Source organism: Panthera pardus, unplaced genomic scaffold (assembly GCF_024362965.1).
Source record: "Panthera pardus isolate Hobbes unplaced genomic scaffold, ASM2436296v1 HiC_scaffold_25, whole genome shotgun sequence".
Lineage (NCBI taxonomy): Eukaryota > Metazoa > Chordata > Mammalia > Carnivora > Felidae > Panthera > Panthera pardus.
In genome coordinates this window covers 87469715-87496496 of record NW_026526821.1, presented here as the reverse complement: position 1 = coordinate 87496496, position 26782 = coordinate 87469715, and the positions used below count along the sequence as shown (strand labels likewise).

General features: G+C 47.5%; 1 protein-coding gene across 23 annotated transcripts in view; it reads right to left on the bottom strand.

Annotated features, from left to right (window-relative positions):
- DYSF (dysferlin) overlaps positions 1–26782 on the bottom strand; it is a 224594-nt gene that overhangs the window by 161233 nt on the left and 36579 nt on the right. For 13 of the 23 annotated variants that reach the window (XM_053890791.1, XM_053890801.1, XM_053890797.1 and 10 more), the window contains exons 4-7: positions 13960–14065; positions 3016–3130; positions 1684–1776; positions 1112–1323 (exon numbers count right to left, since the gene is read on the bottom strand). In XM_053890791.1, the coding sequence (XP_053746766.1) occupies positions 1112–1323; positions 1684–1776; positions 3016–3130; positions 13960–14065 (526 nt within the window). The remainder of the gene's footprint in view (positions 1–1111; positions 1324–1683; positions 1777–3015; positions 3131–13959; positions 14066–26782) is intronic. The other 10 variants (XM_053890799.1, XM_053890803.1, XM_053890809.1 and 7 more) reach the window with 1 other exon arrangement.

The window sequence follows — 26782 nt, the reverse complement described above, 5'->3', positions numbered from 1 at the left end:
GAGCCCCACATTGGGCTCTGTGCTGACAGCTTGGAGCCTGGAGCCTACTTCAGATTCTGTGTCTTCCCCTCTCTCTCTGCCCCTCCCCTGCTCACTCTCTCTCTCTCTCTCCCTCTCTCTCTCTCAAAAATAAATAAACATTTAAAAAAAGTTAAAAAGCCATACTATAGAAGAATATATTATTAATAACAGTGGAAACGTAGAACCATGATTTTTATTCTCTTCATTTTCCTGTATTTTCTAAATTTTCTACAAAAAAAACATACATCAATTTTCTAAAAAGAAAAAAATAGCAGTAGGTACATGTCTTGGGAATAATAATAATGTTAGAATTTTGTCTCTCAGGCATAGATAGTGGTTACAGCCAGGACTTTCACCTAAATTACCACGATTTAGAACTAATATATTATTACAATTTGTTGCACTTAGTAAAGAGCTAAGTTTCCTGTTTTTAATTTGAAAAGTAATTCTAAGACTTAGTTCAATGTCACTAAATGTCACTATATCAAAATGGAAACATTTGTAGAAAAGAAAAAGCATAAGCAAAGGACCAAAATTAAAATGCAAATAAAATGGGATGAACTTGGGGATTAAAATATGTCAAAGGATTAATATTAACAGTTTTATTGTGTGAAGAGCTTGAACAAATTCAGATTCCACATGACTTTTCTGAAGAATCCATGGCTCTAAGGAAGGGAATGGATCGAGAGAGAAAAGAAGAGAGCTAGACAGAGCTTCCTAGGTTTGGGGATCTTGTTAAAATGCAGATTCTGATTCAGCAGGGCTGGGTGGGGGGGGGGGGTCTGCATTTCTAACCAGTTCCCAGGTGTTGCTCGTGCTGCTGGTCCAAGGACCATACCCTGAGTAGCAAAAGCTAGGTAGTTGGAAATCACAGAACAAATGTAAAGATACGCTACATCTCTGCAGTGACACTCCTGCCTCATTTTTTTAAAGAGCAAAACCAGGGCTGTGTTCTGAAGCTCCAGCACATGAACTGCTCATTCAGCGTCTCTCAGGGGCCCGGGGAACCACAGACTCCCGCCTAGGAGAGCCCTTAGGACCCTGCCCAGCCTGGACAGAGGAGGCTGTGGTCAGACAGTCAGCCCATTACCTGGAAGTCCTGTGGTTTGTCTGACAGCAGCTTTCTGGACGTGGGAGCACTTCTCTTCCTTTTGATCCCGGGGTGGTAGGGGGGTGGATGGGAAGGCGGCTTCCTCGGGGTGGCGGGAGCCCCAGGGCCTGGGGCCCCACTCTGATCCACTAATGGCTCTGCCTCATCTCCTGTGAGCCCCTGGTCTTCAGTGTCCTCCTCTCCTCCTGTGTCTGGGAGGAGAGGGTGATAATAAGGGCTGGTCCCTCTGGCCCTGGGCTTGGGACGCCCCCTGGCCAATGGAGGAGCCAAAGGGCATGGGCACTGAGACCCACCACCCACCTCCCCTCCCCATCAGTGAGCCAGGATGGATGAGGGAGAAAGAAGAGGAGCTTCCAATAGCTGAAACTTGAGGGCAGTCAGTCCAGTTAGTCAACAGGGAGGAAACAGAATGGCCCTAGCCCTCCCCACCATGTCCTGCAGGATCAGCCCCTCTGGCCAGCTCGTCCCACTCTCCAGAGCTGACAGATGGCGGCAATGAGACAGTTATGGGTGGTAGGATCAGGATCAGGATAGCCTGGCCCGTGTCTCACCCGTGGGGGCCAGCCACTTCTTTCCAGAGTATCTTGTGTCCACGGTGCTGTCACTGAGCAGGGACCAAGTCTCAGCCCGGCTCTGTCCCCCACCTGGCACGTGGGCAGGGCACAGCCCCAGGAGGGGAGGAGGGAGCTGGGTGAGGACAGCCAACCTAGGGCACCCCCATCCAAACCTGTTCTCCCTGCCTGCCTGAGCCTGGCACAATAGCTCAGAAACAGTTCCCATGCCTGTTGGGGACTGTCCCTTCTCACTACCTTCCAGGCAGGACTAGGAATATGTCACCTTTGGGAGTTTTCCCTGAGTGGCCCGAACCTAACTCTGTCAGATCCATCTCCAAGGCGGTCCCAGAACACTCGGGACCCTTCACTCTCCCTACTCTCTGTGCCCCAGAGCAACCCTTCTTTCTGCCCACCGCCTACCCTCCCTGGCAGCCTATGCCCCAGTCCAGATTGACCTCCCTATCCCCAAGCTCCAACACTGTGGCTGGGCAGGACAGGCTAGGGCACACCCCCACCAGGCGCCGCTCAGGTTTTAATGTGGTGCCTCTCTCTAGCTCCCTGCACCATGAGAGAAATTGTAGGCTCTTTCCCATGACCATGTCCCCACCTGGAACTTCTGTGGAGCTTCCTGCACATTCAAGCAGGCTGGGCCACATGGAGGCCTTACCAGCCCCACACCGGCAAGCCAACCACCCTGGGCTGAATCCTCCCTTGACCGAGCCAGCAGAAGCAGGTGAAGAGAACTGAGGCAACCCTGCAACTTGCTAACTCAGTCTGTTCATTTCACAAGTGATAAACTGTAGGCCCAGAGAGGGAGAGTGGCCAGCCCAAAGTCACACAGCTACTTGGCGCCAAAGGCAAGAAAGGAACTCATGTACCCTGAATTTGGCCCAGGGCTCTTTCAAGGAAAACCCAGCTCTTTTGTCACATGCCATCACCAAAGGCGTATTAAGTGCCAGACCCAGGCAGCATTCACTGCTGGGGAGCGGGCGGGGCCTCTGGTATCATCTGGGACTGACCCCATCCTAGCACAGGCATGCCTTCTGAAGCCCCCACCCACCCGAGAGCTGAACAGTACAGAGCACCAGCCCAGACATGGCCCCTCCCCAAGAGGGCTCCCTCACGCTAATCCTAGTGGCACTTTTCCTGCACGGCGGAGGGCAGCTCTCACTCCCCACCCACTGGCGTCTTCTCGCCTCTGGACTGAGCAGCCTCCAACCTGGGGAAGGCAGCAGAGGCTGCCTGAAGCCTCACTATGCCCCCCACCCCCAGGCTTAAGCACTGCTACTGGGCTTCTTCCCAGGGGCCCTGCCAGGGTGGGCTCCTCACCAGCCAGCATATCCAGGTCTGGCAGAGTCGGGGAGGGTTCCAGAGACGCAGACGGTGGGAACAGGGGCACAGCTCCAGGGAGTGGCGTGTAGGACACCTGCAAGACCAGCGAGGCCTGGAAGAGACGGGAGTGGAAGGGCAGCAGGTCAGTACATTGGCCTTGGACCACCACCTCCAGCATCCTTCCTATTCCTTTTACCCCTCCACCTAGGAAAAAGGCTCTAACAAGGGTCAGGTTTGCAGGAGGCTGTGGCAAAGCCTCCCCCAGGGGCCCATCAGCATGGTCAAGTGGTCAAAAGCACAGAATCTGGAATCAGATCCTACCACTCAGAAGCTGTGCGGACTTGGTCAAGATCTGTAACCTCACCATGCCTCACCTTCCTCATCTGTAAAATGATAGTATTAACAGCAATACTACCTTCCTTGTAGGGTCACGTGGGGATTAAGTTAGCCGATAAAGCACATCATAAGCTTCTATAAACGAATCCACAATTCAACCTCTCCTACAGGATTTGTCTTTCTTTTTTCTTTTAATGTTTATGTTTTTATTTTGAGAGAGAAAGAGAGGCCGTGTGCACGCAAGCAGGGGAGGGGCCGAGAGAGAGGGAGAGAGAGAATCCCAAGCAGGCTATGGGTTGTCAGCACAGAGTCCGAAGCAGGGCTCAATCCCATGAACTGTGAAATCATGACCTGAGCTGAAATCAAGAGTCAGACGCTTAACGCACTGAGCCACCCAGCCACCCCTCCTGCAGGATTTTTTATCTCTCAGCCTAAGGCTATCTTCAGGAAAAAGCCCCCTTGGCCACTCTGCTTAGCTGAGCCTCCCTCCCAACCCCCACTGTTTCTCCACAGGCGGCTCAGGCAGCAGCTAACTCTGAGAGGGTCTTGGGGTGCTGCTCATCTTTCTGAGCCCTCTTTCCTCCCAGGTGCACCCCTGTCCCCCCACCTCAACCCCAGCTATTCCAGCTCTGACCAGCCAAGAGGAGAGGGACTACTCACCACACTCTCATGGACCAGGAAAGCCTGCCCTGTTTTTCACCCCATGGAACAACTCCCCAAGACCTCGCACTATTCAAACAGCCCCAGAACCTGAAAAAAGGTACAGCCTCAGTAGACTCTCCAGCCTTGCAGCTCCTAGGCCAGTGGGGGCCTGGCCCAGCCTTCCCTGGTACCATAGGTTCAGCAAGCCTCCTGGGGCAGCCTTTTTATTGATCAAAATAATAAATGCTCTATTTAAAAAAGTTTAGGGAATACAAAAGCCTTAAAGAAAAAAAAAATAATGCAAGGGAAAACAAATTGCCGTTAAGTCCACCTTTATTCACATTTTGATACAATTCTCTTCCATCTTTTTAAACAAATAGTGTATAGCCCTGTTGTATATAAAAATGCTTTGGGAAAAAAAATGCTTTGGGGATGCCTGGGTGGCTCAGTTGGTTAAGTGTCCAACTCTTTTTTTCAGCTCTTGATTTCAGCTCAGGCTATGATCCCAGCATCATGGGATCGAGCCCTGAGTCGGGTTCCATGCTGAGCGTGGAGCCTGCTTAAGATTCTTTCTCTCTCTCTCTTTCTCTCTCTCTCTGCCTCTGCCCCTCTCCCCTGCTTGCTCACTCTCTCTCTCTCTCTCAAATAAAAAAAAAAAATTTAGGGGCTCCTGGGTGGCTCAGTCAGTTGAGCGTCCGACTTCAGTTCAGGTCATGATCCCGAAGTTTGTGGGTTCGGGCCCCCTGTCAGGCTCTGTGCTGACAGCTCAGAGCCTGGAGCCTGCTTCAGATTCTGTGTCTCCTTTTCTCTCTGCCCTCCCCACTCACACTTTGTCTGTGTCTGTGTCTCTCAAAAATAAATAAACATTAAAAAAAATTTTAATAAAAAAAATTTAAACTCTTTTCTTTTATTATGTTAGACAGTAAGCATTTCCCAGGTTTTGACAAACCCCTTTTTTTTTGATGTTTATTTTTGAGAGAGAGGGAGAGACAGAGCATGAGCGGGAAAGGGACAGAGAGAGAGGGAGACACAGAATTCAAAGCAGGCTCCAGGCTCTGAGATGTCAGCACAGAGCCTGATGTGGGGCTCAAACTCACAAACCGTGAGATCGTGACCTGAGCCGAAGTCAGACGCTTAATCGACTGAGCCACCCAGGTGCCCCTTGACAAATCCGCTATAAACATAATTGTTAATAATGCATCATATCCTCTGAACAGCTCAGCATAATTCACTAGACATCTTTACTGATTCCAGAAACTCCTGGCGGGGGAATCCTGGTCCTGAGACAGAAAGGGCTGAAGGTCCTTCATTTCTCCAGGTCTGGGGCTTGAATCTCCCAGACTGGAGCCTTGGCAGGGGCAGCCAGGCTGAGGGAGGGCAGGACCAGTGGAAGGGTGGGGCTCTGAACACCAAGGAAGGAAGCCAGCGTAGCCCAGCATCCCAGGAGACCCAGGGCAAGGCCAGGGAAGGCAATGAGACCCTTCATGTGCTGAAACCAAGGGACTGCCCTCACGGCAGTCCAGGCTTGTGAAACACCACCAGGTGTCGCCACTTGAGCAGGTAGTGAGCCGTGTGCCCTAAGCTCCGGCAACCCGGAGGAAAGAAGAGCTTCTGGAGCCCCACCTCGGTGCCCAGACCCACTCACAGCCACCCCAGAACTCTTGGAGATTTCAGTCAGCATCTCAGGGGTGGACCTGGGCATCTGTATTTTTAACAACCTGGGGCTTTCCCCCACTTCATCAAAAGGCAAGTTGGGCTTTTTGGAAAAGTAACTAATTCTAGTAGTAGGCCAGGGAAAGTAGATGACCCTGGAAACTTTTTGTGCCAGAAAACAAGGAAATACTCAAAGAATGATAAAAACATGTCAAAAGGACACAGAACTCTAGTTTCATGGACTCCCACTGGCCAAATCTGGGACAATTTAAATATGAAAATAAATATAGTAACAGATTAAACCATTGAATAAAATAGGAATAGGTTAATCTACACAGAAATAGGCAGAAGAAAGCTTTTCCTTACAGTGAAATACAAACCGATGTATGCAGACAAAAATAATTGATTTAGCATATCACCATTTGGCAACCATCCAAGCAATAATTAATCCAACCAAGGAAATAACAATGGATGTGAAAACTGCCGGGTAAAAATCGGATAAGGATCAGAGTATTTAGAGTCACAAGGTACCCATTCCCCCCCCCCCCCCCCGCCCCACAATTCCTACCTATGAGAAAAGGGAATGGATTGGTGATTAATGGAGAAAGCCAGTAAATGTGATGTTAATCAAATGATCAAAGTTAAAAGCACAGTAATGGGGATACAATGAGGGCAGCAGAGCATCATAGTATTCTCTTCCTGCCAAAGACGCTCAACCTAAATCTAATCATGAGAAAACATCAGACAGACCCACACTGGGAGACATTGTACAGGATAACCGACCTGTATTCCTAAAAGTGTCAAGGTCACAGGTTGTAGAAGTCGAAGAAAGACTGAAGAATTCTCCCAAATGGAAGAAGAATAAAGACAAAACAACTAACACAACATATAATCCTTAAGTGGATCTTTTCGTTACAAAGCACTGTTGAAAACACATGAACTCGAATGCGGGTCTGTGGCAATGCTGTTATCAACATTAATTTCTTCAGTTTCTGCAGGCTGTGGGTTCTGTAGGAAAAGTCCTTAATCAGAGAAAATACACACTAAATTCAGGGTGACAGGCCAGGAGGTTGGAGACTTAGTCTCAAAGGTTTAGAATAATATACTCTTTGTATTATTCTTGCAACCTTTCTCTAAAACTTAAATTATTTTAAAATAAAAGGTTAGGGGTGCCTGGCCCCTCGTGCGCTCTCTCTGTCTCTCAAAATAAAAAATAAGAACTTTTTAAAGAAATAGTAAACTAAAACAAAAGGTTGAAAACCTGAGAAACGTGCTTCCGCTGTAACCATAGGAATCTCATTCAGAGAGACAAATAAGCCCCCTACTCATTCATGCTGTTTCCCACTTTAGGACCAGCCACAGGCCAAGTGGAAAATAAAAATATGGTCCCTTGTTTTTTGTTTTTTATTGTATTTATTTATTTTTTGAGAGAGAGAGAGAGCAGGGGAGGGGCAGAGAGAAAGGGAGAGCATCTCAAGCAGGCTCAACACCATCAGCACAGAGCCTGACACAGGGCTCAAACTTACAGACCATAAGATCATGACCCAAGCCGAAATCAAGAGTCGGATGCTTAACCGATTGAGCCACCCAGGCACCCCAAGTATGGTCCCTTGTTAAAAATTTATTAGGAATTTCAAGATGGCAACAGCAGAGATTTAAAGCAAGTGCAGGGCCTAACTGCTCATGAGGCTGGCCCGGTGTGGGGTGATGGCTTGGCTCAGCCTGCGTTGGGCAGTTTTCTGAAAGGTGGAGGGCATCCTACCTGACGTATCTGGCCTGACCCATTCATTCATTACTCTGCTTAATCATCCCCTGCATAAATATATAGGGAGCACCCGCTAAGGGCCAAGCACGTCAAGATACTAGACTACTTCCACGAACAAAGCAAAGGCTCTTGCCTCCATGGATGGAGCTGACATCTTGGCAGAGGAGACAGACATTACATAGTCAGTGAAATAGATGTGTAAATTATAAAGTATGTTGGAAAGAAAAGGAAACCAGAGCGAGCAGGATTGGGGGAGCAGGAGGAGCTGCAGGTCTCAGTATTAAATCTACCCCGCTGTGGTGAAGAGAGAGGAGCAAAACCTTGGAAGGGGCACAGCTTGGCTGCCTTTCAGCCCCAGCTCTACTAATACTTGGTGACTCGGGTCCCCCGGCCCTAGGAGCAGATCCCCTTGGAGAACACCCCTTATTACATCTCAGACCCTGCCCCCCTTGGAGAACACCCCTTCTTACGTCTCAAACCCTGCCCCCCTTACCAGGCCCTCCCTGCACCCTTGGAGACTTTGCACACCATCTCTAGGTCAGAGAGGAGGTGGACCCACAGGAGCATAGCTGCTGCTCTCCATGACCTGGGTGCCAACACCTTAGCAAGGGGGCAGCCCTGCAGGAGAAGCAGGAAGGAGCAGCAGCCCCGAAATTTGAAGACCATCCAGGCAGCATCAGGCACCTCCACATTGAGAGCCCCACACCAACCTCCGGAAGAAGTGGCAACGTCCTGGTGGATGAATGAGACTTCAGTCACTCATTCAGGCACTTGAATGAGACTTCCAGCACAGAACCAGCTCCATCTTTTATTTACCCATCAAGGAACTACAGGGGCATCCCTGGGAGCTTCAGATGACCTGGAGCCCAGGACCTAGAACAGACTCTGGGGAACCACAGCTGCAGGACCACAGGTGATTAATACTGGAGGCCTTTAGCTCTACTGGGGATCCACAGGGGCATGTCTATGGATTCCACCCATGGTCAGGACCTCCCACCTTCACCATGATGTCATACCTCATTGCCTGTCCCCTTCTGCAGATGTAACCAGAGCTGAGATTTTCCTCCTGTAGGATGTATGTGAGCTCTGCACTCTCGCAAACCAAATGACCTTGGCCTAGAGTCCTTCCGGGGCTGTCCACATCAAGGTACCCCACCTGATAGCCCTGTTCAAGCCTCCGGCCCTGGACCGTCGCAAGACCGTCATCCCGTCACAAGACCATTATCAGCCAGTCATGTGTCCACCAAAACACGCTGCCCTGGAGGAGCAGGTAACCTCAGTCACCCATGTCTGCCATCTTGGGGTCCACGGTCAATAATATCACAGAACTCTAGAGGGTCCTGTCTGGTCACCAGGCTAGGAGGGCCTAGGAAACCAAAGACAAAGGCAGAGGACAATCTCATCGGATCCTCCTCCAGGTTATGCGGTCCAGCTCTGGGGTCCTTCGCCCACCCCACCATGCTCAGTCCATTGCTTACCGCCTGCTTCCTAAGCCCCGGCTCTCTTCACACTGATTAGCGCGACCAAACCCTAGACCAGCCCACTCCCACCTCCCCCGACACACACTGCATGAGTGGATAGGAAATCCCCATATGTGTCACGGTCTTATTTATTACCTTTCCCTGAGAAAACACCTAAGAAGCTGGGGGGGGGGGGGGGGGGGGTGCCAAGATGTGGCCGTGACTGAGGCAGGAATGGTTGGCAGCATCTTCAAACTGCTTAAAAGAAACTCAGGGACCCACCAGAGCTGTGCATCCACTTGCCACCAGTTCCTGCTCCCAACACACACAGTGCCCTCCTGGCTCCCAACCCACCACACCACTGGGGTTCATGTTTCCTTGTCACCCAGCAGGTTTCATTTTCGGATCTGCCTCTGGTTGTGAAGACCGAAGCCTGGAAGGCTCAGTCGGTTAAGCATCAGACTCTTGGTTTCGCTCAGGTCATGACCTCGTGGTTCGTGAGTTCAAGCCCCACATCAGGCTCTGTGCTGATGGTGTGGAGCCTGCTTGGGATTCTGTCTCTCTCCCTCTCTCTCTCTCTGCCCCTCGTTCTCTCTCTCTCTCTCCCTCTCTCTCAAAATAAATACATAAACTTAAAAAAAAAAAAAAGACTGAGGTAATACCGACGGTTTTCATGCTGTGTCCACACGCTCATTAGCAAGTTGCTCTCAAAGGAAATTTGTGAGTATGTTGCTTCTTTCTTCCCTGTGTGTCCAGAACCACCATAGGCCTGGAGGCTCCCCCAGGACAGGGACAGTGTTTTCTCCTTCAGTCTAGAACCTGTCTGAGGACAGATTTGGTATCTTCTCATGGCACACAGTGCAGTGTGCCACATCTGAAGGGATTTGGGTAAATGTAGTCTATAGGCCAGCTGCAGCAGGATTTCACAACCTGTCCCAGCCTTCCTCCTCCTCTCAGTCTTTCCAAGGTTTTCCAAGGATCCCGCACCCTGTCTTCACTCCTATGACTCCCTCAGCAGGTTGCTTTGACAATCTGAGCTAAACTCAATTGGGTACGCCTGACATGCTCTGCCCATTAGGCCCAGCCCAGAAATCTGCCTCAGTAAATAGCTAGTAGAATCCTGAGCTTCTGACAGGGCTCCCTGTCCCTTCTGAGTACAACCTCAGTTCTCTGTGCCTCCCGCTCCATTTGCAACCATCCCCAGGTCCCAAAGTGGGAAGCCCCAGCTCAGATGGTCTTGGGGCCTGGGGCCCCTGCCTGGGCTGCTCTGTGACTTAGCACTATCACAGGCACTAGAAAATGGACTCGGATAGTCTCCATTGGCCAGAGCTGCCTCCTGGCCCCACCTCCCCTAGCCTGTGCTCAAGTCGGGGCTAAACCATGCAGGGCTTAGACCTCCTCTCCCATCCATCACCTTCTGGCTTTCACACCCCGCTCTTGAAGACATGGTCTATGAAGAATTGGCAATCTCTGCAGTCAGACAGGAGTCCCAACCCAGAAAGGAGAAGGCAGCAGGTTCCCAGCTGGTGAGCATGAAGCACAAACAGAGTGCGGAAACAAAGAACCAGAGGAGAAGAGGTGAGACATCCAGGGATGGTCGCCAACCTGGCTCAGCCCCATGGACAGGGTCCAGGTATGAAAAGCTGTGTCTCAGGGGCTGGATGGGCCTCTGAGCCTGGAGAGGCACAAGTACAGGAGAACTTTGAGGAAACACCAGTCATGGATGCACAGAGAGCAAGAGTGGAGAGGTGTTTTAGCAGCACATCCAGCAAGCTAAAAACCCTGGTTGGAGGTACCAGGGGCTGTGATTTAATGATTTAAAAGAAATACATATTTGGTCATTCAGGTGACCAAAATATACTTCTCAGATATATTTGGTCTTCATCCACAGTTCCTGAAAACACTTCAGAGCCATAAAGATAAAATGGGTGTCTTATTAATGAAGGTGATTTTTGGACCCCACTCATGGGTGGGAGCTGGTTGCCAGGAGGACCAACCATGTGATTAGAGAGTTGGAACTTTCAGTCCCATCCCTCCCAGCCTCTGGGAAGGGAAGAGGAGTTGGCAGTTGAATCAGTCAATGGCCAATGACTTAGTCAATCATGATAACAACGAAGCTTCCATTAAAAAATCAAGTTTTTTGGTCTCTTTTTTCAGAGAGATCCTATGTTTAGGGAACCAGAATGCTTCCATATGCCACTGAACAGGGCCCCATGCTCCACAAGGACAGAAAGTTCCTTTGTTCAGGACCTCGCCCTGTGGATCTCTTTATCTAGCTATTGATTCATATCCTTTATCAAATCTTTTAATAAACTGGTAAATGTTAGTAAGTGTTTTTCTGAGTTCTGTAAGCTGCTCTAGCAAATTAATCAAACCTAAGGAGAAGGTCACTGGAACTTCCAATCTGTAGCTTGTTGGTCAGAAGCACAGGAGACAGCCTGGGGCTTGTGACTGGCATCTAAAGTAGAAGGTGGAGGCACACTTGTAGGATTGAATCCTTAATTTGTGGAATCTGATACTGTCTCTGGGTAGATGGTATCAGAATTGAGTTGATGTTGGGGGGGGGGGGCACCCCCTGTTGAGATTGGGTCTAAAAGAACTTTTAGAGGAACTCTAAAAGAGGGGCTCAATACACAACAAAGTGCAGCCCAGCCCTGAGGTTTGTTGGAGAAGCTCCAAGCAGATCCTTGACTCAAAATATCTCCTTCACCAGCTACGTACAGTTCATCCATTAGTGCTCTACACCTGTAGAGAAAGCCGTGGTCCTCTTCAGAATCCAGAAGTGCTTGGAGTCCTTCTTGTCTATGTGGATGTGATACTGTGATTTCTAATTACAAATATATGTGTGTATATATGTATATTTGGTCATTGTCCCTGATTCTGGCACAGAGGTCCTTTTGGGAACTCCTTGGCATTTCCTAAGTGATAAGAACCATAAATGTGTCTTTTGTTGTGCTAATGGAAATCACCTAAGGATTGGATCTGGTTGCTATTGGAGCCAACCTTGCAATTAGAAGGTTGTAGAACTTTCAGCCCCACCACCTCCACGGCTGGTGAATGAGTTCAGTTGCCAATGAAGTCTCCATAAAAACCCAAAGGACAGGGATTGGAGAGCTTCCAGGTTGGATAATAACCAGTAATCTAGTAAATAAAATATTTCTCTGAGTTCTGTAAGCCACTCTACCAAATTAATCAAACCCAAGGAGGGGGTCATAAAAACATTCCACCTAGAGACTGGACTTGAGATTGGCATCGGAAGGGGAAGGGAAGGTCTTGCAGGACTAAGCCCTTAACCCAGTGCTGTCTCTGGATAGACAGTGTCAGAACTGAGCTGAATTGTAGGACACCCAGCTGGTGTCAGAGAATTGTTTGGTGGTATGGGGGGAAAACCCACATACACACATTGGAAATTGGTGCTAGAACCCTTAGATTGCACGACTAGGCTGGAGAATTCAGATGGAGGACAAGGGGGATCAAGAGGTGATGGAGACAGGCTCAGTGATATTGAAGATTATCAGAGGACACGCCCACCAGTTGACGCATGAGCTAAACCTAGACAATTAGAGGCTCCTCACCCCCTCTACCATCCTTGGAATGTAAGTTCTGCTTGCCGTCCTTGCTCCCAAAGACTGCTGCAGGCATAGTCTTGAGCTAGTGACATGGCATTGAGACTATCTGGATGGTATCTATGACTGAACCCAGTTAAGATCTCTATACAAACTTTTGAGATTTGGTGGATGGGTGCAGGTATCTACTTATCTTGCTGTTGCCCCAGACAAGCCTCATAGGTAAGTTCCCTGCTTACTAAACCGGCTGCCTACAAGTCTGGAGTGCCCTGCCTCTTTCTTTGCTCTCTCCCTGCCTCCCTTGAAAGAGAGCTGGTTTCAGATTTCACCTGGAAAGCTCTTAAAGAGGTTACAAACCTACGAGTGATCACTGCACTAAACCCAAACGTTCTGCCCATAAGCACTATCTGAGAAAGGGATGGATTCTCCTGGGAAGTAACATCTCTCATCAGGGAAGCATCCAGCCAACATTGGCCTAAGTAAGATGCCTCGGGAAGAAATTCCAGCATCAGAAGCGCAGTGGACCAGGAATCCATTCAAGTCTCTTCTACTCCTGAGAGTTTAAAATATGTGCCACCCTGTAATTTGTCCCTATTTGGACATGGATTCACGATGTGACTTCAGTCAGTCACTCTCTTTCCCCAGCTCTCAGTACCCAGTAGTAGTTCCAATCAGAGTTCTGCCCAGATTGGCCACTTCCTGACTCACCAAGCCAGCCAAGAGCCTCCCCCCTTCACACACACACACAAGGTAGCCCCACAGTGTCTAAGAGAACTCAGCCCAGAATCCCCAGGGCCTCACTGGGAGGAAGTATTTCCAAACGGATAGTCCCCCAGTGCATCCTGGGAGGTGGAGCTGACCCAGAGGGAAGGTCAGGAATTCTACTGACCAGGAAGAAAGAACCCTGCAGCATATATTTAGCTCCCTAAAAATAACGGGAAGCCAGAGATGAGAGCTGGAAATTGTCTGCTAGGACTGGGAAAGCACTGGAAAGGCTGGGGGAGTGGCAGGAAGGACAATGGAGGAAAGGAAGAGGGTCTGACAGGTCCCGGTGGGCAGGGGAGGGAAATGTCTGTCCCCCTTCCCTTGTGATCTGTGACCCAGATGACTCAGATATTCCAGATCCAGAGATGAGGGCTGGGTGGTGAGGGAGGGCTGCCAAGGAGATTGGGGGAGCCATAACCAAGGCTGCCCAGGAAGCTTGGGGAGACATTAGGTTTCTAGTGGAAAACCAGTCCCAAGAGGTGACTGTGCCTCCCTCCAGAGCAGGAGGGGACCCAGGGAACAGGCAAAGCTGGTGTGAGACAAGGCTGACTTGAGCCCAGCAGGTGGGGCCAGGATTCCCTCCCGTCCCCTTCCCACCTCTTCCATGCCAGTTCCTTTCCCCAGCACCCTAAGCTCTAGCTAGGGAGGGCCTGGCCTGGTTGCTGGTAGCTGGACTATGAAACACCACTTGGCTCAGAAAGGCAAGTCCTCAGACCAGACACTAGCCTGATGCAAAGACCCAGTGCGCACTTACCCCCGTGGGCTGCTTCTTGGTGTCCAGCAAGGGAGCATTGAAGCTCGCAGACAGACTGGGGGTGGCAAGGACCTCCCGGAGTGGGATGTTGGCTTCCCCCAAGAACCTAAATGGAGAGAAAAGTAGAATGTAAAGAATTAGCCTAATGTGCCTGACTCTTCTCCCAACAGACCACCCCCACCCCCACCCCCACCCCTGACCCTACCACCTTACCCCATAAACAAACACCCTGCAGGCAAAGCTGATCTGCCTAGAACAACACAGTTCCTTAGGACCCCTTAATGCTCCCTAGCACCCTGCCCCCAGCCACCCCATGTACCATCCGAGGAGGGCCAGGCCCCTCTCCCTGCACACAGATGAGAGACACCTTCTCCCAAGGTCAACTTTGACCCCTTTCTGCCTCTCCCCAGAGGCCTCGCCGCATCACCCCTGTCTGCCTGGACACTCCCATATAAAGGCTGTCTTGCCCATCACACCTCAACAATCCACCAGACCCGTGTCTCCTGAAAGCCATCACACCTGCGTTGCTCTGAAGGTGCAGTAGCCCCTTTAACCTCCATCTACACTGGCCATCTATATCGCTTTCCCAGGCCTCGGCCAGCAATGATCATAAATGAAAAACAGTCTTTCCTGTCTTCAGAGACAGGGAGAAAAGCAAATTGGGGCAGGGTGGACATGTCCCACTCCCAAGAGAGGCCCAGGACTGTCACACCACATACACCTAAGGCAGCACCTCTGACTGAGGGGTGGGAGTCCCATAAATGTATGGGCTCTTGGAAAGAGTAGATGATTGAGTGACAATCAGTTAAGGGATCCTTCAAAGAATACCAAGGAAACTGTGTGTGTTCCCTAAGCTAAGAAATGGGCAAACTGCATTCTGCATCTCTGTAGCGGTAGCCGGAAATCAGGAACAGCAAGTGGCCCATGTCTATCAGAACTGTCGCCTGATGTCGCATCAGACTTCTGTGTGCTTCCTGCATATTGCTGTCAGGGTGTGAACAACGAAAAGCCACAGGAGTGCTCTCATCATTTGCTTCTTAATTTTTTTTTCCCTGATGAATAAACAGCACACCTATTATTTGGGGCCTTCCTTCTTTTCTAGTGTCTGTAACAACTGATTAGAATATAGGTTTTTATGAATACAGGTTTTATGAAGCTTTATTGAAATAAAATTTCTATCTTGACCTAAATAGCTGATTTTTAAAACTGGTTGCTCACACAGGAAGCCATCAAAATCCTAAAGGAGAACACAGGCAGCAACCTCTTTGACTTTGGCCACAGCAACTTCTTACTAGACACGTCTCCAAAGGCAAGGGAAACAAGAGCAAACATGAACTATTGGGACTTCAAGATAAAAAGCTTCTGCACAGCAAGGGAAATAATCAACAAAACTAAAAGGCAGCCTATGGAATGAGAGAAGATATTTGCAAACAACACATCTGATAAAGGGTTAGTATCCAAAATCTATAAAGAACTTACCAAACTCAACACCCAAGATACAAATAACCCAGTTAGGAAATGGGCAGAAGATATGAATAAACATTTTCCCAAAGAAGACATCCAGATGGCTAACAGACACATGAAAAGATGCTCAGCATCACTCAGCATCAGGGAAACACAAATCAAAACCACGATGAGATGCCACCTCACACCTGTCAGAATGGCTAAAATTAACAACACAAGAAACATCAAATGTTGGCAAAGACGCAGAGAAAGGGGAACCCTCTTGCACTGCTGGTGGGAATGCAAACCGGTGCAGCCACTCTAGAGAACAGTATGGAGGCTCCTATGATCCAGTAGAACTACCCTATGATCCAGTAATTGCACTATTAGATATCTACCCATAATACAGATTTACCCAAAAATACAGATTCAAAGAGGTACCTACGCCCCAACATTTATAGCAGCATTATCAACAATAGCCAAACTATGGAGAGAGCCCAAATGTCCATCCACTGTTGAATGGATAAAGAAGATGTGATATATATATTACATAATATATATTATATACATCACATACATATACTATATATATAATATATTATATATATGCACACATACATATATATACATATATACAATGGAATATTACTCAGCCATCAAAAATCATGAAATTTTGCCATTTGCAATGACAAAAGGAGCTAGAATGTGTTATGCTAAGCAAAATAAAGTCAATCAGAGAAAACAAATACCATATGATTTCACTCATATGTGGAATTTAAGAAACAAAGCAGATGCACATATGGGAAAGGGGGCTATGGGAAAGAAAAGAGAGGGAAACAAACCACTAGAGACTCTTAACGATAGAGAACAAATTGAGGGGTGATGGAGGGACGTGGGTGAGAGATGGGCTAGATGGGTGATGGGTACTAAGAAGGGCACTTGTGATGAGCACTGGGTGTTGTATGTAAGTGACGAATCGCTGAGTTCTACTGCTGAAACCAATATTCCACTGTATATTAACTAAAATTTAAATTTACAAAATAAAATAAAATATTCATAAAAAGACAAAAAACTGCTCACAATGAGATACTACCTCACATTCATTAGGATGGCCACTGTCGAAAAAAAAAAGCAAACAACAAAGGTAGGTGAGGATGCGGAGAAACTGGAATCCTTGTGCCTTGTTGGTGGGAATGAAAAAAAGGGAAAGGAAAAATGGATCAAACCACAGAATCCAGCAAGTCCATTTCTGGGTTATCTATTCAAAGAATTGAAATCAGGAAGTCAAAGAGATATTTGTATACCCATGTTCATAACAGCATTATTCACAATCGCCAAAAAATGAAAGCAACCCAAGTATCTATCAACAGATGAATAAACAGATGAATGAATAAATAAAATGCAATAAAAATTAAAATGAAATTAATTAATTAAAAGCATGCATACAATGAAATATTATTAAGCCTTAAAAAAGGAAAGGAATTCTGGGGGCGCCTGGGTGGCTCAGTTGGTTAAGTGTCCAACTTCGGCTCAGGTCTGATCTCACCATTCGCGAATTCGAGCCCCACATCGGGCTCTCAGCTCAGAGCCTGGAGCCTGCTTTGGATTCTGTGTCTTCCTCTCTCTCTGACCCTCCCCCACTCCCACTCTGTGTCTGTCTCTCTCAAAAATACATAAACATTAAAAAAATTAAAAACAAAAAAGGAAAGAAATTCTGACACCTGCGACAACATGGATGAACCTTGGAGACATGATACTAAGTGAAATAAGCCAGATACAAAAAGATATATACGGTATGATTCCATTTACATGAAGTTCCTAGAATAAGCAAGTTTGTGAAGAAAGAAAATAAAATAGAGGTTACCAGGAGGGTAGAGGGAATGGGGAGTTATTATTTAGTGGGTACAGCTTCAGTTTGGGGTGATGAAAAAGTTCTGGACACAGATGGTGGTGATGGTCGCACAACAGTGTGAATGTGCTTAATGCCACTGAGCTGTGCACTTAAAATAGTTAAAATGGTAAGTTTTGTTACATATATTTTACCACGATAAAAGTAATTAGTTACTAATTAATTAATTGCCACTTACATAAGTTTCTAGACAATAAAATCACTTGAGCTCCATTATTCTTGGGACCAGTGGACTGTTGGTCACCTTACAGGTTCCTTCGCCAGCAAGCCAATAGCCTGATTTGTGCGGAATTTTGTAACATTTTTCTGGCATTTCTTTAAAGAAAGGGCTAAAGAGAGAGACGTTCACTACTATTCATTCCTCGTGATGCCAGGAGTCACATTTTCTAGAATTTGGACTGGTGTGTGTTATATTCTTTTGCAGCACGGAGCAGGCTTGTACCACAGCGTAAGCAGGGGCTCCTGGAGTGTCTCCATCCTATAGGGCCAGCATGGGGAAGGCACTTGTCACCAGTGTGTTGACTGAAGTGTCCTCAGTGTCACCAGGTAGAACCCAAGACCTGATCTTTACTGCTCGCCTGCTTGTACCCTATGACCTTTGTCCCACATTTTTCTATAAGCTCTTCTTTCCAGCTTGTCTCTTAACTCAGGAAAAAGACCCCACTGGCATAGCATCCCATGATGGAAACCAAAACTACCCCTCAAACAATAATGACCGCCCTGATGTAGAGTTCCAGTAGCCCAGACTACCCAGACCAGGTCGAGTTTAACTCTCTACTTACACGGATGTGTATGCGCGGATGAACCATGGAGTGAGCCATGGAATGACTAACAGTTACCTTTGCCTCATTATAATACTAAAATCTCTGCCCGAGGAGGAGCACAAGCCTCATTTACATAACATACAACGTAAGTACAGGCATATTTCCTTAAGGTGCATGACTGTCCTCATGCCCTGTCTAAAGACTTTAAATAGAAGGAACCCATTCACCCCTTGCTAGGGAAGTCATGGCTTTGGAAGTTATTCCCCATGATCTTTATTTGCTGCAAAGAAAGTTTCCTTTGTGCAACAACTCTACCAGCTGCAATTTCTATATGTGACTCACTGAGGAGCAAACTCATGTTAGTTAGTTGGGTTACATCTGGACGCAGGCAATGTCAAAAAAGACAAGACAGTCGGTGTAAAAGACCTGTGAATCCATGGCATCAGAGTCACACTTCCCTCCGGGCAGCAGAGCAGACAGACTGGCTTCAGCAGGTGGATGGCAGAGCCTGCCCTAGAACTCAGGTCCCCACATCCCTGAGGGGTCACCTGGGGAAGGGAAAGGCAGAGCGGACAGTGGGAGCGGAGGGGATGGCAGGCTTGGTGGTGCAGACATACTGCTGGAAGGGAGCCCTGGAGCCTGCTGCAAGGACAAGGCCTGGCCTCCAAGGCCTCCCTCTCTGGCACCAGGCCAGCCAACCCTCCGCCCCACGGAGAATTCCCGGAAGTGGGGCAGGAACAATGGGAGGAAATGCAGAGGGAAGTGCCGGCCCCACCCCTGCCAGCCCAGGCACCTCCGGAGGCAGGGAGACCTGGGCCAGGAGGGACTGCTTGTTATTTCCTCCCTTAATATCTTTCTGGACCTTGAAATGCCCCCACCTCCCACCCATGTCATAGGCCTTGGAACCAGTCCTTTGGAGGAGCTGGGTGGCTTCACAAGCCCCCACTCCTCTAGGAGGAGAGGCTGGAGGCAGCACAGCCGGCTGCCTGTCCCCACCCCTAAGGAGCAGGCTACCCCAGAGTGGGCAGCACAGAACTGCTCTGGGAGGCCAGCCTGGGGAGGTCGGACTTCCTGGGGAGGTAGGCTGGGTCTCAGGCTTGATCATAGGAAACCCTTATGGCCACTCTTCATTCATTCTTCCATAGAGTTGGAGGAGAGGTGGCTTTATTCAGGAGGCCTAGGGAAGGAAGGCCCAGACCCTCAGGGAGACCCACCACATCCAGAGATCAAGACTGAGGCACAGACTCTAGGGCCCAGAGGCCTACACGAAACCAGCGATGCCAGGTGCTCAGGAGCACTGGCACTGGCACTGATACCAACCGGTGGCCACTTGTGGCAGACAGGATTCAGCAGGGGTCATATGAGGCAAGGAGGAGCCTGGGGGTCCTGCACCAGCTGCCTGAGAGCCAGCTCTGAGTGTGTGCAGAAACTGGCAGATGGGAAGGAATACCCACCCCCCCCCACGTCCCCATCTCCCCCCGCCCCCTGCCCCCTGCAGCCTACTAATAGAAACAGGTCTCTGTTTTCCTCCCCAGACCTGGCCATCCCTCTTGGCAGTGCTATGTTCTGGAGCCATTGGAATGTGGGGGCAGGAGAAATGCGAGGGCTGAAATCACTGCTGCCATCCCACAGACTGAAAGAGAAGTCAGGAATTGGCACGGGGGAGGAGGGAGAGGTCCAGGCAGTTTACACATTGACAGGGCACACATTTTTCCTCCAAGGAAAAGGAACTAGTTCCCAGACTCATCACCCAGCAAGGCTACTATCCTATCAGAGATGGGAGAAGAACTACAGGGTAATGGCCTCCAAATCTGAGCCCTAAGTGGGAGGCTATAAATTAAAGTGGCCAAGTGAGTTTATTTTAATGAAACACAGAGAAATCTAAATAATTTCATTTAAAAACCTCAGGCCTTTTTCTGTGGATGCTAAATTTAGGGGCACATTTTGATGAGACACAGGATATTTGCAGGGTCTTAACGTGTCTCTTAAAAGACTTCAGGAGGAGGGTGGCACCTGGGTGGATTAGTCAGTTGAATATCTGACTCTTTGAGACAGGGTTGTGGGATCAAGATCCACATTGGGCTCCATGCTAAGCGTGGACCTGCTTGAGATTCTCTCTCTCTCCCTCTGTCCCTCTCCCCTGCTCGCTTGCTCACTCTCTCTAAAATAAAATAAAGAGGGGCGCCTGGGTGGCTCAGTCGGTTGGGCAGCCGACTTCGGCTCAGGTCATGATTTCGCAGTCCGTGGGTTCGAGCCCCGCATCGGGCTCTGTGCTGACAGCTCGGAGCCTGGAGCCTGTTTCGGATTCTGTGTCTCCCTCTCTCTGACCCTCCCCTGTTCATGCTCTGTCTCTCTTTGTCTCAAAAATAAATAAACGTTAAAAAAAATTAAAATAAAATAAAGAAAAAATATATTTAAAAAAATGAGATTTCAAAGGGGGGAAAAGAGCAGTAAATATGCAACGGAAAAATCAGACACCACCTTGACAAGTGATCAAAATGAACATCTCCAATGAGGGACATCTTGTGCTTCCAGAACCTGAGACAGATCAACACACCCACAAAGTACTCTGGCCAGAAATTAGTAACAAATCTAAGCATGAGAAAAACATGAGACAAACTTCAAATGAAGAACATTCAATTAACAAAAAACTGGTGTATTATATTATTCAAAAATGTAAGTTGTTGTAAAAGATGAAGGCTGTGGGAAATGTTCCAGATTAAAGAAGGCTGGTGACCCTAGAGGAGAAGGCTCCGACCTCAGCCGTAGCAATTTCTTACTTGACACATCCCCAAAGGCAAGGGAATTAAAAGCAAAAATGAACTTTTGGGACCTCACGAAGATAAAAAGCTTCTGCACTACAAAGGAAACAATCAACAAAACTAAAAGGCAACTGACAGAATGGGAAAAGATATTTGCAAATGACATATCGGACAAAGGGCTAGTATCCAAAATCTATAAAGAACTCATCAAACTCCACACACAAAAAACAAATAATCCAGTGAAGAAATGGGCAGGAAACATGAATAGACACTTCTCTAAAGAAGACATCCGGATGGCCAACAGGCACATGAAAAGATGCTCAACGTCGCCCCTCATCAGGGAAATACAAATCAAAACCACACTCAGATATCACCTCACGCCAGTCAGAGTGGCCAAAATGAACAAATCAGGAGACTATAGATGCTGGAGAGGATGTGGAGAAACAGGAACCCTCTTGCACTGTTGGTGGGAATGCAAATTGGTGCAGCCACTCTGGAAAACAGTGTGGAGGTTCCTCAGAAAATTAAAAATAGACCTACCCTATGACCCAGCAATAGCACTGCTAGGAATTTACCCAAGGGATACAGGAGTACTGATGCATAGGGGCACTTGTGCCCCAATGTTTATAGCAGCACTCTCAACAATAGCCAAATTATGGAAAGAACCTAAATGTCCATCAACTGATAAATGGATAAAGAAATTGTGGTTTATATACACAATGGAGTACTACGTGGCAATGAGAAAGAATGAAATATGGCCCTTTGTAGCAACGTGGATGGAACTGGAGAGTGTGATGCTAAGTGAAATAAGCCATACAGAGAAAGACAGATACCATATGGTTTCACTCTTATGTGGATCCTGAGAAACTTAACAGAAACCCATGGGGGAGGGGAAGGAAAAAAAAAAAGAGGTTAGAGTGGAAGAGAGCCAAAGCATAAGAGACTCTTAAAAACTGAGAACAAACTGAGGGTTGATGGGGGGTGGGAGGGAGGAGAGGGTGGGTGATGGGTATTGAGGAGGGCACCTTTGGGGATGAGCACTGGGTGTTGTATGGAAACCAATTTGACAATAAACTTCATATATTGAAAAATAAATAAATAAAATAAAAATATATAATATAATAAAATAAAATCTTTAAAAAAATAAAAAAATAAAAATAAATACATTAAATACATTAAATACATTAAAAAAAAAAGAAGGCTGGTGAAATACAACAACTAAATTCAATATGAGAGTCTAGACTGGATCCCATACTGAGAAAGAGGGGGAGGAGGACTTGCTATAAAAGGCATTATTTGGTCAATTGATAGGACAGAAGATGAACGGTGAATTAGATGAAGTATGGCAGCCGTGTTAAGTTTACTGAAGTTGGTAACTACAGTGTGATTATGTAAAAGAATATCCCTATTCTTAATCCCTATTTCTAAATTCTTAAAAATATATTTTACACATTTCTTAGGAAATATACCCTGAAGTGTTTAGGGATAGAGGACCATGATGAATGTAACTTACCCTCAAATGAGAGACAGAGAAAAAGGAAGGAAGAAAACGAGAAGGAGGGAGAGGAGAGAGAATATTATAAAGCAAATGGAGTAGAATGTTAATCAGTGATATTGATATTTTTTTTAAGTTTATTTATTTTGAGAGAGAGTGTGTGTGCACAAGCAGGGGAGGGGCAGAGAGAGAGGGAGAGAGAGACTCCAAAGCAGGCTCCTCGATGTCAGCCCAGAGCCTGATACGGGGCTCAATCCCATGAACGGTGAGATCATGACCTAAGCCAAAATTAAGAGTGGGACACTTAACTGAGCCACCCAGGCCCCCTTCTTTGTTCTATTTTTGCAACTTTTTTGTAAGTTCAAAATTGTTTCTTAAAAAAACTCCAGAAGTGTTTCCATGTGTCAGTTTCTCGTTTTTTATCTTTTAAACTAAGAAAAGGACATGTCAACTAAAAATACATACATGACAACTCAAATCCGTTCATCACTGACTCAGCTGCACCTTCCTCTCACCAGATTCAATGAATCAGGCGTGACAGGAAAGTCAGACTCCCTGTTCTGGCAGGATGCACACAAACACGCACACACGAACACACTCCGGGGAGATTTAAGATCCCTGTGAGGAGACAGCTGTGATCTGTGCCCCCTCCAGCCCTCAGCCATTCGTGCCTGGCAGTGAGGAGCAGGAAATGAGAGACAGCCGGACATTCCCACCCCTGGCCTCTGGCAGCCTTCCCCCCGGTATCTGATTCCCCAGGGACTGCCCAAAGGTGACTAAATAGTTTTCCACTTCAATCCAGAAAAAAACAAAAAAACAAAAAAAAAAAAGAAAAACTATTCTGAAACTCAGGGATGCTCTGGAGTCTATAGTTATAAAAATCCTTGGAATATAAGGGAACGGTCAACACTTCCGAGTATGCTGAAAACAATGAGGTGGTGAACTGTAAATATTCCTGCCTCCCAAATAAATATTCCAGAAAGAAGGGCCTGCAAACCAGCCTGCTGAAACCCAGAGGCTGAACTTAGGCTTACTTTCCCCAACTTCTAGCAACAGCAAACCGCCACTCTGCCTCTTTAAATGTCTTAGTGCACACACACACATCTGGGTGAGTGTCTATTCCTGGGTGGGAATGACATGTGTCAGCAGGGAGAAAATACCCTCCACACATAAAACAGATGGAGAGTTAATATTCCCGATAGGAACCCAAACACACAAACTGCTATGAATTAGTAAGAAAAAAGCAAGCAATTCAAAATATAATGATAGGAAATTGACAGAAGAAGAAGTACAAATGGACAATAAAATACATGAAAAGATGCCCAACTTCACAAGTAGTCAAGAAAATAGTTTAGGGGCACCTGGCTGGTTCAGTCAGTAGAAAGCATGTGACTCTTGATCTTGATATAGGGCTTGTGAGTTCGACTCCCCCAATGGGTATAGAGATTATTTAAAAATAAAATCTTAAACACACACACACACACACACACACACACACACACACACACACACACACACACACACAGTTTATAAGATACTTTTCTCCCCCTACCATGGCACTAAGCAAAAATAAAAATTGACAGGCACCTTTTTTTACACTGTTGGTAGACATAATTAGAACATGTTTTTGAAAAGTCATTTGGCAGAATTTATGAAAATGTTATATGTTCATATCCTTTGATCCAGTAATCCCACTTTTAAGGATCTAGTTTAAAGAAAAAAATAGTCTAAGGACATAAAGCAATTTGGATAAAGATATCCACTGAAGGGGTAGGAAAGAAATGAGAAAGAAACCGAATCCCAGCCAGTAAGGATACGGTGGGATAAATTATGGGGTGCCCACCCTGTGAAATACCACACAACCATTTAAAATGGGGCTGGTCAATACATACTGACCTGGGAAAGGGTCCATGATGAATTGACAAAAAGCAGGGTGTAGACCAGTATGTATGACATGATTTCATTTTTGTTTAAGAACATGAATACACACGTATGTAAACGGATGTTTGCACAGGCTTAGGAAAAGCAGAGGAAGACATGTGCCAAATTGTCAACAACAGACACACTGGAGGGAAGGGAAGCTGCAGATGGGGGGAAGGCTGGGAAAACTTGCACCTCTTCCTTTATAGCTTTTTAAGAATGGAGGTTACTTTTGCTTATAAAAAAGCACTTGAAATTTTTATATTCTTGTGAGTTTTCATAAATTAAGGAATGTGTGTGCACGTGTGTGTGAGGCATGTTGGTGCACACTCTGTGTCCACGTGGAGCATGTGGGTGGTATGTTCAGTCGGTGTGGTCTGTGTACGTGTGTTTGTACGGACCCAACAGTCCCCTCACGCTACACACCTTCCAATGTGCCAAGCACGCGGTAGGGCATCTGACACCCACACACTATCTCATTCAAGCTTCGCGACAACCACGCAGTGTAGGTACTGTTGTGGCCATTATCCTGATGAGGAAGCAGGTTCAGAGAAATCCAGGTCGCAGACAGTGTCAGGATGAGGCTCACTACTGACAGGGGGTTCCTGAGAGAAGGCTTTGAGCCTCATTGTTATGCCACCACCCCTCCCCTGCTCGGCTCTGCGGACACAGCTGGGGACCTGAGACCCCCTGCTCCCTCAGGGAAGAAATCCCTCCACCACATCAACACGCTCCCTGTAGGGGCCACAGGCACCATCCAGCCAGACCCCCTCCCCCAGCAGCCACGGCCATCCCCTGTGCATTCTTGTGCTGGGCTCCTCTTGTTAAGGACTAAGACTTTTGTTCAGCTCCTCCCCGGAAATGCCCACATCCCCCAATACGTTAGCCCATTGTCCCAGGAGGCCCAGGACACCCCCCCACACACACACACACACAAACCCTGAGGGCACCAAGGCCTACTCTGGGCTCAGAGGCTGCCCTGAAAGCGATAGTCACAGAGGTCAGGTAGACCACTATTCCCAAAATATCTCCTCAAAGCCTATAGTGGCACCTGCTGCTCACCATTAACATTCTTTTGCTGGTCTACACAGAGTCCGGCAGGGGCGCCTGGGTGGCTCAGGCAGTTAAGCCTGCGACTTCAGCTCAGGGTGTGATCTCTCAGTTCATGAGTTCAAGCCCACTGTGCTGACAGCTCAGAGCCTGGAGCCTGCTTCAGATTCTGTGTCGCCCTCTCTCTCTGCCCCTCCCCTGCTTGGGCTCTGTCTCTCTTTCTCTCTCAAAAATAAATAAACATTAAAAAAAACTTTTTTTAAACAGAGTCTGGCATAGACAGCACCATTCCCCAGGCTCCTAAGAGGAGCAAAACATTAAGCCATGGGCTGCCACCAACACTTTAGTATGAATTAGTCTTTTTTCAAATCAACACTGGCTGAGAGCAGGCTTTGATGGGAAAGGGTTGAGCCAGTGAGAACGGAAGGAACTGGGGCAGCAGGAGAGCAGCACAAGAAAGACACGGAAAAGAGGATGTGCCAAAAGGAACTGCCATGTATGGAGCAGCCTCTTCATAGCACTTCCCTCAGATGAGCTTGTGAGTTTGATTTGACACCCCTCGAAGAGGAAGAAACAGAGAGGCTCAGGGAGCTTCGCTGAGACTAGACCCCTGTTCTTCTGCTGGACCACAATGTCAAACCCTGTGTAAGGGTGGGAAGAGGACCAACCAAAAGAGGAAGGAGGAGAAGGAGCAGGCATTCAAGAAGGTTCCCAAATTGCCTCGTGGGCCCCCAGCCAGATATGGACACCATGACTGATGACCCAGATCACAGGCAGGGGAGGGCAGGCAAGGCTCTGGGTGAGGCTGAGTGGGGCTCAATGCCCCACTTTATGGAGTCACCGGGTCCCTAAGAGGTACCAAGTAGACCACACTATTGCATAGAAAATGCTATCCTGAACACTAAACGAAGGCTTTTTCATATGCAGTTAAGTGCCTCTGAACTAGTCGTTGGTGTAGAGTTAGGGGTCCTTCTATGCTGCTTGATTAAAGGGAGGCAGGGTGCATAGTCACCCTGAGAAAGAGTTGCCAGACCAAATACAGGATTCCCTGTTAAGCTGACATTTCAGATAAACAGTGAACAATTTTTTATTATAAGTAGATCCCATGCAGGGCGCCTAGGTGGCTCAGCCAGTTAAGCGTCTAACTCTTGATTTCAGCTCAGGTCATGATCTCACGGTTGTGGGATCGAGTCCCACATCGGGCTTGGTGCTGAGCATGGAGCCAGCTTAGGATGTTCTCTCTCCCTCCCTCTCCCCCTCCCCCACTCACATGCTCCTTCTCTCTTTCTCTGTCTCTCTCTCAAATAAATAAATAAATAAATAAACAAACAAATAAATAAATAAATCCCATGCGATGTTTGGGACAAACTTAACTGGGTGTCCCGAATGTTTCTTTGTTGAATCCGGCCACCCTACCCCAGGGCTGGCTAGGCCTAAAGCCAATGAGCTACTGTGGTCAAAGTGGAGAACGTTTTGACCC